The 12,584-nt window shown below is 42.8% G+C and overlaps 1 protein-coding gene across 2 annotated transcripts in view; it reads left to right on the forward strand.

Annotated features, from left to right (window-relative positions):
- The window catches only part of CHID1 (chitinase domain containing 1), a 221,879-nt gene that overhangs the window by 14,354 nt on the left and 194,941 nt on the right, over positions 1-12,584 (forward strand). For both annotated transcript variants that reach the window (XM_060263024.1, XM_060263023.1), the window contains exon 6: positions 2,883-2,944. In XM_060263024.1, coding sequence (XP_060119007.1) covers positions 2,883-2,944 — 62 coding nt within the window. The remainder of the gene's footprint in view (positions 1-2,882; positions 2,945-12,584) is intronic.

A 12,584-nucleotide genomic window follows, 5' to 3' on the forward strand; every position in this document is an offset into this window, starting at 1 on the left:
GATGGAAGATGAAGAGGTGAAGGAAACAATGATTAAATGGTCCCAAAACCTTGGTGTAAATATAAATTTAGAACAATGGACACAAATATGGAAAGTAAGTTATAAAATAGTAAGATCAACAGCATCAAGAGAAAACATCTTTAAGATGTTCCATCGATGATATTTAACCCCATGTAAATTGGCAAAAATTAGTTCTAAGTTCTCAAATCTTTGTTGGAAGTGTCATGAAAAACCCGGCACCTTTTTGCATATGTGGTGGCATTGTAGACGGACAAGAGTATATTGGGGAAAAATACACGAAGAAATTAAAAAAAATAGTCAAGGTCAGAATTCCTTTTACTCCCCAATTGTTTTTACTTAACATGGTTCAATTGGAAATTGGGAAAGAAAACTGGCATTTAATAATACATATAATAACGGCAGCCAGAATGCTTTTTGCAAAATACTGGAAAGAAAGTAAAGTACCTGAATTTGATGAACTGAAAGCAAAAATTTTAGATACAGCCGAACTGGATGTTTTAGTTGGATGGGAAATCTTCTGAGATATAAATACCTTTCTTTGACCCAGGCTTAATACAATATAGTCATTAACAGACATTCTCACATTTTGACATATTTCTGTTTTATTGCTTTTGCATGCTCATGCTACTCAGATCAAAAATTTGTTCAATTTGTTAATTTTACTATTCTGTCATTGAATCTTAAATTTGCATTCTAAACCACTCCCTACCAGATAATTTTACTATACTGTGATTGGATCTTAAATTTGTACCAGTTTGCATTCTGAGCCACTGACTACCAGATTTGTGTGGCTTTGCTCACTGTACCAGATTCCTTGTCTGATGAAGTGTCCTTAGAGAGCACACGAAAGCTTACGTTCTGAATAAAACTTAGTTGGTCTTAAAGGTGCAACTTGACTCCTATTTTGTTCTGCTACTTCAGACCAACATGGCTGACTACTTGGATCTATCTGGATGTTTTAACAGCATTAATAAATGGGAAATCTAAGCAGGAAGCATTAAGAAAATGGGAAAAATTATGAGTGGCTAAGAGCATACCAGGGAAGGAACTAAGGCTAACTTTAATGAAATATATTTGAAGATGTTAGAGAACGTATGTAATAAAATGTATGTAAAGCTATTAGAGAACAATAAGGTTATAATACAGCTGTTTTTGAAATATTTAATTTGAATAATGATCTTTCATTATTAAAAAAAAATTTAAAAAATTAATTTTAAAAAAATTAAAAAAAACACTTATTTTTATTCGAAGTAACATGTTTGAGGTCAGGGCTTTTTTTTTTAAGAAAAAGCCCAGCAGGAACTCATTTGCATATTAGTCCACATCCCTGACATTGCCATTGTTTTGCACAGGGCTTTTTTGTAAAGAAAGTCCAGTAGGAATTCATTTGCATATTAGGCTACACCCCCTGACACCAAGCCAGCCAGAACTGCGTTCCTGCTCAAAAAAAAGCCATGCTTGAGGTTAATAATTTAAATGTATATCTAATAAAAAAATGAATGAAACAGGATTGCTGTGTTATAAAATGTTAATCACTTGTTAGTATCACCTATTCCTGTGCTGGTTCTTTGGGCTAAAATCAGGGACTTTACTTGCAAGGTGAAATAATTTAAACAGAATTTCTTTAACTAAAAATCCCCCAGCCTACAGAACAGTGCAACAAAGGTTTATATAGCCCGGTATAAAAGTAAACAGACTTGGCAGCAGATAGTCTTTCTGAGTTCAGCTGAACCAATTGGTCTTCTTGAAAAAACTTTGTGGTGAACCAAGTCCAATTTCCAGTCAAAAGTGTTGGGTTCTTCCAGTGCATTTCTCTTGCAAAAGGAATTCAACAAACTGGCAACAGAGAAACCAGATTTCTGTCTGCAGCTTGAAAGATATAGCATTGCAATAACAATGTAATTACAACTCTATTGCCTATTACACTGATTTTAATACTCCCCTTTACTAATTAACATCTCATGGGTAAAAACCAGGGCTTTTTTTGTAGCAGGAACTCTTTTGCATATTAGACTACACCCCCCGCCCCCGATGTAGCCAATCCTCCTGGAGCTTACAGGACTCTTCTTACAGGGCCTACTGTAAACTCCAGGAGGATTAGCTACATTGGGGTGTGTGTGGCCTAATATGCAAAGGAGTTCCTGCTACAAAAAAAGCCCTGGTAAAAACAAAGTGTTAAAAGCCTAGAAAATCTTATCCAGCTCCCAGTGAAACAAATACTTACTTTGCTGTTATCTTTCATACCGTGATTTTGTCCATAACTAGCTAAATTGGCAAGTTCTTGGGATCATTCATTGCTTCATTTAGGAAGGCATGTAAGGTAGGCAGTCTTATTTCAGAGACTATATTAAAAACCATTAAAATGCAAATAGTCATTTTACACGTGCAGAATTGTTTCAGAGGATTTGGTTGTGTATTTTTCTAATCCTGTGTGTATGTTAGCCCTATGTATTTATAATTATTGTGTGTTTTAAATCTTGAGTCCTTCTGAATACCAGTATTTTAAACTATGTTTCTGTTTTGTTAACTTGGACTGTTACAACTTTTGTCCTTGAAGTCTGGTTGCATTGTTAGCCAGTTTGAGTCCAGTGAGATAAAGGCAGGATAGAAATGTTTTGAATAACTGTTGAATATGTGTATGGAACTGCAGTACCAGTCTTAGATGCACAAAAAATCCTGGTATGATGATGTGCTGCATATCTGAGCAGCATGGTTATGTATGAAATTAGTTGAATCTGTTTATTAAAATGCAGATAGTCATTTTATAAATGCACAGAGCTTAAAATTGGATAAAATCAAAATAAGTGTCTGCCTCTATGGTATTTGTTTATTTCTACTGAACAATCTCTAATATATTCTAGAATGAAAATTTTGATGGCTTTGTAGTTGAAGTTTGGAGTCAGCTAGGAAATCAAAAGCAGATGTAAGTACAGAATTTGGTGCTTTTAAAAATACTCTTGTACTAGAAGCAATTTTCACTCAAATGTTTATGATCTTTGTGTAAGTAAATAATAGTTATTTAAAACATTTACATGTGCCATTCCTCCCAAAGTTCCAAATGGTCCAAAATCTTAGTTTGTATTCTAAGCTATCTTTCCAATTTTTGCCAGTTGCCTCCTCTCCTTGCAGTCCCTACTTTGATCTTCACTATGATGTTTCTGGAGATCCACTAAGTCAAGGGAAATAATTTTGTGGCGGGGAGGTGGGAAAGATACTATTTACATAGTAAAGCTCTTGGTGCATAGTTTTCAACCCTTGTCTGTAGTATAAGATGTTTTTATTATTTGTACCTTTGAGTTCCTTTTCTGATATCTCTAAGGTAATGAGGTGTGAGAACTGTTTTAAAGTGAGATGCCCCAATAACTTACAAAGAATGAAGCCATGTACTAGAAGACTACAACTTTTATTTGAAATCCAGAATTATACTGCTGTGGGAAGAAGCTAAATTATAACCTCATACTTTGAGGTATAGATCTTTTTGTGTTACCAGAACAGTATATAAGAAATGCATGCTGAAATGGCTCCCACACTAATGAGGTGACATCATAAGGGACCATTAAAAGGTAGTCAGCTTTCTGCATTTTTTTTTTTGCAATGTAGTCATTTCCAAAGATCACAAAACCATCCCTGCTAGTACCAATTCAATGAAATTGGATTGTATTGGGATAGGTGGCAATAGTCAGGGCCATAACCAGCACTGGGGCAGCGCCCCCTTTCAATTTGCGGGTGCCCCCACCCCAGTTGCCCCCAAATCTCACCTTTCATATTGTTGGCACTCTGGCACTGCCACTACCCACTCAGCTGTGGCAGAGGTCTTTCCAGCTGGAAGGAGGAAGAAGGAAGAGTGGCTGTAAGCCCATAATGATCCTCTCCTTTCCAGCTGCCCCCATCAGCCCCTTCCTCTCTGGAGCCTTGTCAGGATGGACCTGATGATTTCTCCCTCCTTCTAGCAGACCAGCACTGCCTCTTTGTGCTCTCACCATGGTTCACACAGTCCTCGACAGTGGCAGAGAAAGGCAGGTAGAGCAGCACCCACAGGAGCCAGGCCTTTGCAACCAGCAGAACAGTAGGAGTCATTCCCTGCCTTGTGCCAGGAAAGGGCCCCCGCTGTGGACCTCCTCTGTTTCAGGAGTCCTGGAGTGCTGTTGCAGCCAACCAGATCTGGCCACCAGAGTCTGTGGTGCCTTTACTGTTGTGCCCCATCCAAGCCCCAAGTGGAGGCCCACTGCCAAGAGCCTGGCATGCTCTAAGGGAGCTGCAGCACCAGGCAAAAAGATGCAAAGACACAAGGTAGGCACAGGTTGATCGCTCCTTCAACTTCTTGATGTCTCTTTTTGGAATGCTTGTTGTTGGGGTTTGCAGAGATGCATTCTTGGGAGTGCCAGGCTGGCTTGCAACAAGTGAGGGGCGGGAGGTGGGGGGAGCTCAAAGCCCAGCTTTCAGTTTAAAGTAATTTCATTTAAATTGTTTAAACTTAATTAAATTAAATCTAATGTAATTAGTTTGGCCCCTCAAAATTCAATTCCCACCAAACTTGGAGAGCAGGTAGAAGAGAGTCTGCTGAAGAGTTTGCTGCAAGTTTGGCATCTCTAGCCCACCGGAGGGCGGGGCGGGGGGGCATTCTAAATCTTCCCAAACCAACAAACCACAAAACAAGTTGGGAAATTGAAAAAAAACAACAAATCAATATGAACCAATAAATAGGGAACCCAACAAGCCACCATTTTTGCATTCCGTGCCCGTCCCTATTGTTGACCATTTTGGATTTCTCTTAGAGAGTGTGATGGCAGGCATAAGTGGCTCCCATTACATTCAGTCCCATATTATTTGAGGTTTAGCTACTCAGATGTGTGCCTGTGTGGGTTTTTTTTTTTGCTTTGGATTATGCTGCAGGTTTCTCTGAGGTGACCCATTTCTGCTGAATTGCTTTATTGAGGCAACCTTCTGGTTTAGCACCCTAACTCACAGCTTCCACATCTTAAGCAATGATTGCAGTCTTCCTGACTGCTGATAGGCCCTGCAACCCCTTCTTTGGTATTGTCTGTCAGTGTCTTTCCTTCTTCAATAAGCACTGTGATAGTGTAACACCTTGCTTTAGCAGATTAATCCCAGCTTCCATAACTTTGTTGTCTTCAGTAAGAATTTTCAGTTCCCCTATCTCCTTCAGCAAGATGTTTCCTTTTTACTTCGGTTTTACTACTCTTTCTGCTCCTGGTCTAGCTGTAGCTGTTGATGGTTCATGCAGAAACTATCCTTGTTCAGAGAGTTACAAAGACCAGATATACTGTGATTCAGGTGCCCTTTATTCATTTGCTTTCTATTCTTACCACAAGGTGTCTCCCCAGGATCAACTAAGTCTCCACTGCTACTTTACCACAAGTTACTTTAAGTTGCCCATTCGCCATCTCCTGTTCCAATTCCCCAAAGTCTCTAATCAAGGTTGCCCCTCTGTATACAATTGCCACAGTCCTCATCAGCCCTCTGCCAGCCCCTCCCTTGAGGCCAGTCCTTTCTCCTGTAGAAAGGCTGATGACTGCCTTTTTGGTCTTTTTTTCTCAGGGAGTTGTATTTTACCTTGCCCTCTCTGCTAATGCCAGAGTCTGAGACTTTCCATCTGTCTTTCAGAAGCTCCTGGCTATCACTTCTGCGCCCTGATTCCTGTGTTCCCTGGACCTCAGTCAGCTGTCCTGTCACACTCTTGCATAGCTCTGTCTCCTTGCAGATGTACTCCAGCCCCATCCTCTTCCTCCTATAAACTCCTGCATCTCTGTACCTGGACTTCCATCCTAATCTTCTGCTGCCTGCTCCCTGGTAAGCTGCTTCATAAGGATGGGCATGAACTGAGAAACAAGCTGCTGTTCAAGCACAAAATGAGCTGGTTTGTGATTTGTTTCGAACCAGTTTGTTTGGTTGCATCATTCCCAAACCACTTTTTTTTTTCTATGACGGCTTGTTTGTTTTGTTTTTGCAGTTTGTTCTTTACTGTGCTCAGCCTTCCTTGTGCCCCTAGTGGCTGCAGTGCAGAGCTTCATTAGAAGTAAAATAAATGTAGCTTGATGTTGTCTTCAGGGGCCCTTGAGCCCCAGGAATTTTGTCTTTCTTGTCTTCCCCTCTTGGTGGTCTTGGACTAAAGTCAAATGAAGAAGAAAGCTCTAGTTAAATAAGTTCTTGTAACTTGCCACTTTTTCAGTTTGGGACAGATTCTAGAAGGTTGTTTTGCTGTTACAGTAAAAGCAACAGTTCTTTATTGCTCTCAAGACACTTTTGGTTTATTCCATTTTTTATGTGTGCGTATGGATTAGCACTCCTTCAGATGGCTTCACTGTTGTTGTCTGACAGAGATGGGAGGAGGCTAAACAGTGGGGTCATGGAAGCAAGCAAAAAATCTTTGCAGTATTTCAATGTGCAATTGCTGCGTATAAAAGTTCATTCATAATTGCAACAATTGGTGATGTCACATTGTTTTGGTTTTGCTAATGTAGTCTCCGCACTGGGGGGGAAATTCCTCTTTAGATGGAGACTTAAATGATAGGAGTGTGCAGCTTCTTCGTTTTTTTGTTTCATTTAATATTACATTAATTTGTGTCCACCCCCCCCCCCCCCCCAATTAGTTTCAATCAAATATATAGAAGGAAATTTTCAGGATTTTATTTCTCACCTTCCACATTTCAGGCAGATGGAAGAAAGGATTTAAGTCTTAAAGCATTTACATTTCTTACTTAGGTTGGGCAGAGACAGATGTTTGGCATCCCCAGAAGTCATCCCCAGGTACACAACATGCACAGAGGCCTGCATTTTGATAGCCCCAGGAAGGAGGATTTATATCCTTATATCCATCTCTGGATAGTCGCTTTTTCATGACTGAAAATGCTCAGCTGTCTCTGGGAAGCAGTAGTCTTTATCAAAATGCTTCTATAAAAAGGGGCCCAGGCAGAGTTGTACAGAAGATGGTGGGTGGCTCAGGAAAGCATGGTAAATGAGCTTTGGCAGCAGCCTATCCCCCAAGGTTTGGTCCATCGCTGGGTAGGAGGCAGGAAGAGAAAAGCAGAAAAAGCTGAACAAGAGTATCACAGTAGTGGGTAGAAGCACAGAGATGCAGATTACATTCTTAGCAACAGACTTCTCTACCTTTGACAGTCGTTGGACTACCACCAGGCAGACTTCTTGGGCACAGGCACTGGGATAGTAACTGGGAATAGAACTATGCTCAGCAACTCTGTGACGACATTGGATGAGGATTATCCTCTGTTCTTGTTTTTTAGTGGGTAATTAGATAAAAGTATCTCCATGGTAATGATGGATATGGTTGAGAACATACTGCCTGATGATGCAAGCAAAACATTTGCTGCTGTCCTTCTTATGTTCTTCAGACATAAGAATGCTATAAGAGAAGTCATGTTGGCTCAGGCCAATGGCCCATCCAGTCCAACACTCTGTATCACACAGTATGTATGTATGTATATACACACTGTGGCTAATAGCCACTGATGGACCTCTGCTCCATATTTTTATCTAACCCCCTCTTGAAGCTGGCTATGCTTGTAGCCGCCACCACCTCCTGTGGCAGTGAATTCCACATGTTAATCACCCTTTGGGTGAAGAAATACTTCCTTTTATCTGTTCTAACCCGACTGCTCAGCAATTTCATTGAATGCTCATGAGTTCTTGTATTGTGAGAAAGGGAAAAAAGTACTTCTTTCTCTACCTTCTCTATCCCGTGCATAATCTTGTAAACCTCTATCATGTCACCCCGCAGTCGACGTTTCTCCAAGCTAAAGAGCCCCAAGCGTTTTAACCTTTCTTCGTAGGGAAAGTGTTCCAAACCTGTAATCATTCTAGTTGCCCTTTTCTGCACTTTTTCCAGTGCTATAATATCATTTTTGAGGTGCGGTGACCAGAACTCCTCTGATTTCTCCCCTGTCCATACCAGCTTTCAACATATCTTGAAGGAAGGAGGAAGAAAAACGTGTTTGAAGTCAACTTTGGGGGGTGGGTAATATTACATTCTGGTTAGTAGCAGAGTGTCAGAGATAAAAATGCTGGTTCATATGGCTAATATTCTTATCTCCTTTACATTTCCAATTTGCATAAACATGACATGGATTGTGTACCTTTTGCCTGTTGGTCTCATTATATATATAGATAGAGATAGAGATAGATAGATACACACACACCCCAATAAATTTGATAAAGTGAGTTCTTCTGTACAGAATCTTGCACCATAATTTAGGATAAATGTTTATGTGAACAATAGCAAGGCCAGTGTCTCAAGTAAAGAGAATAAAGGTCAGATTTCAGTGCAGGCACTGTGAAACATGCAAATGATCTAAAGATACCTAGCTAGAATATTCATGGATTAATTTCTACAATCTAAATAAATTTTACTTATTTGGAATAATCTTTTGAATCAGCCTGTAAAATAGCCTTATATGTATGGTGATGAGATGCAAAGGAAGATTAGGCTTTTGTGCTTCTAATAGTTGTTTGAAGAATAAGAAAGGTTTTGGATCTCTCATTTTCAGTCAGGATTGGAGATACCTCTGGGTAGTTCAATCCAGTTTAATACCTACTATTAAAGGATTTTTAAAATTAAAATGAGTTACACTTGGTTGAGACTTATTTATGATTGTTGGAAATGCCAGTGTAGCCATCCTGATGTGTCTCTTTTTAGATACAGTGTTTTTTAAATACATGATTATTGGGGAAGCAGTACTGATAAAATCAGATACATAATTTCTTGCAATGGAAAAAGTCATGAATATTGTTGGAAAGAGAAGGCTGATATCAAACAAACTCTTTACTCAAGATAACAGAAGTCAACATTTATCTCATGTCACTAACATCTGACGTTTAAAAAGAATCTGCATGATCACTCTGAAATCTTTCCTTTATAATAAAAGCCTTGTGGTGGTGGCCAAATAGAGCTCTCCATGCACTCCATAAACCATTGGCTCATCACAGCTCAGTCAGCGTCTTTGGCCTCTCATTGGCTGACTTTCCTGTCCCCCTCCTACTGTGGGACTCAATGTTGAGAATACTCACCCAAACATTCTTACCTCAGAGATGCTTCTGTCAGTGCTCTCTGTCAACACGTCTCAGGCATGGCTGCTGCTGCTACCAACAGGCTGATCAGCAACCCACATGGATGATCTCCAGGCCCACACAGCCCCTATCTCTCTACTGAGGCCTTATGAGGCTGCTTGCTGACCCCTGGCCCTCTTATCGCACCCTCTAGAATGTCCTTGCTGCCACCATTGGCACCAGCTGTCTTCCTCTCCCTCAAAAGCCCAGGACAGCTTCCAGCTCCCTGCATAAAGGCGTAAGGAGGGTGGGGGCTCTGCCTCACTACTACAGCATCTGCTTGGCATGCAGACACTAGGCACATGTTAATATTGTTACCTCAATGTAGGAGGCTGTAAACAGGCATAAAACTTTAGCTGTGCTCTCTGTTAGGGAGTTTTAGGAGTATAGGAACTTGTCCTAGGACTCCCATTTCCACCTGATTCAGTAAGGTTGGGGGTGGGGATGACTGGCAAGAACCCCATAATTTGTTTCCAAGTTAAAATCATTTATTGCGAAAACCAATCAAGAATTTAGTATGCAGCATACATTAATCCAAAATTCAATACTTAAACATTGTGCACAAATCTATATAAAGGATATCCCTGGTGGCTCTGATTCAATACCCATAGCGAGGGAGTTGGTTCAGAATGACAAGGAACCAAGAACAAAATCACCTGTCCCCATCCATAGGAGCTAATGTAACTGTCAGTCAGGTCTGTGATGAGCATCTGACATATTTTGCAAAACTCAACCCCTATCATACAGTAAAGTAAGGCATGAACTTTGACTTAATGAAAACAATTTCTGTAGCCCCATCTCTTCAAATAACAACCTGTATATTATCAGTGGTACTCTCTGTGTCAAGGGGGAACCATGGAGACGCATAGATGTTATGACTTTGAGACTGAAACTAAAAGAAGTCAACAATTCTTATAGAGCAGGGTGTACTGACAGAATAGGTCAGGTTTGAGAGAGAGATGCAAAGCCTTATGGGGAAAAGAACCAAACAGAAATGGCTACCAGCAGGCTCGGTGCTTGGGGTTCTAGTGCCCCAGGCTGAACCCCGCCCCTCTGCCCCTCCATGGTGTCTATTCGCATGTGGCCTGATGACGTCACCAGAAGTGACGTCATTGAGGGCCGTGAAGAACGAGCGCTTGGCCCATTCCTGTGCCTAGCCCTCTCTTGCTTCAAAGGAAGCTGGAAAGACTTGTTCCTGGCTCCCTCTGAAGCAGGAGAGGGCCACGGGGCAGGTCGCACGGTTTGGCTTGCTCCTTGCCCCCCCCCCCGACTTCACTGAGGCTTCCTGAGTCTCGGCGAGATCTGGATGGCAATAAGTGTGCTTGCTGCCATGCCTCCGACTTTGCCCAGTGACGTCCGGATGGCAACGTGGCCCATCCCTTGCCCCCTGACTTCGCCGAGGCTTCCCTCGCCTTGGCAAGGTCTGGATGGCAGCAGGTGCTTGCTGCCATGCCCCCGGCTTTGCCTGGCGAGGTCGGGAAGACAGCGGGTGCACTCAGAGCCTGGCTCTGAGCATGCTTGCTGCCACGGCGCCCGCTTCCTGAGCCTTGGCGAGGTCGGGATGGCAGCAGGCGTGGCTCATGAGGAGAGTGGCCAACTCCTGGTGCCCCTAGGCCAGGTGGTGCCCCAGGCCGCCGGCTACTTGGCCAACTCCCATGCGCCAGCCCTGGCTACCAAACAGGAATTGGCCCAGTCTTGCTTGGAATTCCACCACATTTTCACTTTATTTATTACATCATATTTATGTCCTGCCCTTTTCTCAAGCAGACGCAAGGCGGCTAACAAGCCAATTTGGTTTGTTTAATCCAGATTCTTAAATAGAGATTTCTAATGAAACTTTTACCCCTGATGTGCTTAAAGCAACTTTCGCCCTCATAAAAGGGGCATCCAAATTCTATGCCTCCTACCTCCAACTGACACTCTCTCAGCCTTAATCCATGATACTGACCTTCATGCACCACAGGTCTGACTCAATACATTACAGTGTCATGCCTGAGCTATTGATATGCCACCTTATAGATGGCCACATGTACCTCAGATACCCTGGAATATGATTCCTTATAGTCCACCTCAGGGGTGGCCAAACTTGCTTAACATGACAGCCACATAGAATAGCTATTGTATGTCCTAGAGCCACAAGACATGGCCATCATAGGGAGGGAGGGAGGAAAGGAAGATGGTAGGAGGGAGGAAGATCGTAGGAGGGAAGGAAGAAGTGGAAAGAAAGCAACTTTAAATACATTCCACTCTCCACTGTATGCTCAACAACGTGTGATCTGGACCCATGCCAATCCTGGGTGATTAAAGCGTTCCAGGGAGATCTCCGATATCCTGTACGGGATATCATAAATAGATCTTTCTTGGAAGGGCTTTTTCCAACATCCCTTAAAGAGGCAGTGGTCTGCCCTCTCCTGAAAAAGTCCACCCTAGACCCGGCTGAATTGGCACACTATTGACCGGTCTCGAATTTACCCTTTTTGGGAAAATTATTGAGAGGGCAGTAGTGCTACAGTTACAGAGTTTTCTGGAGGACACTTCCATCTTAGACTCCCACCAGTCCGGCTTCCACCCAGGCCATGGAACGGAGACAGTTCTGGTCGCCCTAGTGGATGACCTCCAGAGGCATCTGGATTGAGGTGGCTTGGTGGTATTGACGCTGTTAGACCTATCGGCTGCGTTCAATACGGTTGACCATCAGTTGCTAGCTCACCGCCTCGCCAATGCAGGGATTCAGGGGCTAGCCTTACAGTGGCTTTCCTCTTTCCTATGCAGTCGGGGACAAAGGGTGTCAATTGGGGGAGAGTTGTCCCGGAGACACCCGCTTAATTGCGGTGTGCCTCAGGGGGTGGTTCTATCCCCAGTGTTGTTTAACATCTACATGTGACCCCTTGCACAGATTGTCCGGCGGAATGGGCTGGGTTGCCATCAGTACGCTGATGACACCCAGCTCTATCTACTGATGGACGGCCGACCTGACGATGTCCCAGAAAGTCTAGATCAGGCATTGAAAGCCATGACTGGTTGGCTTAAGCTGAGCCAACTGAAGCTGAACCCGATGAAGACAGAGGTCCTTTGCCTGAGTCGCGGTGGCCTGGGCAGGGAAATCCCCCTACCAACTTTTGACGGGGCGCCACTGACAATGGCGCCCAAGGTCAGAAGCTTGGGGGTGCTATTGAAGGCCTCCTTGACGATGGAGGCCCAGATAGCAGCAACTGCGAAATCCGCCTTTTTTCACCTTAGGCGGGTGAAACAGTTGGTTCCTTAACCGTGGCAACCTGGCAACTGTGATTCATGCAATGGTCATCTCGAGATTGGACTACTGTAATGTCCTCTACTTGGGGCTGCCTTTGTCACAAACCTGGAAATTTCAGCTAGTGCAAAACATGGCTGCTAGGCTGCTATTAGAGCGACCCAAGTGGGAGCACATACAGCCAGCGCTGCAGGAACTGCACTGGCTACCAATAGTGTACCAGATTCGTTAC

The sequence above is a fragment of the Heteronotia binoei genome, chromosome 21 (genome assembly GCF_032191835.1).
Source record: "Heteronotia binoei isolate CCM8104 ecotype False Entrance Well chromosome 21, APGP_CSIRO_Hbin_v1, whole genome shotgun sequence".
In the NCBI taxonomy this organism is placed as follows: domain Eukaryota; kingdom Metazoa; phylum Chordata; class Lepidosauria; order Squamata; family Gekkonidae; genus Heteronotia; species Heteronotia binoei.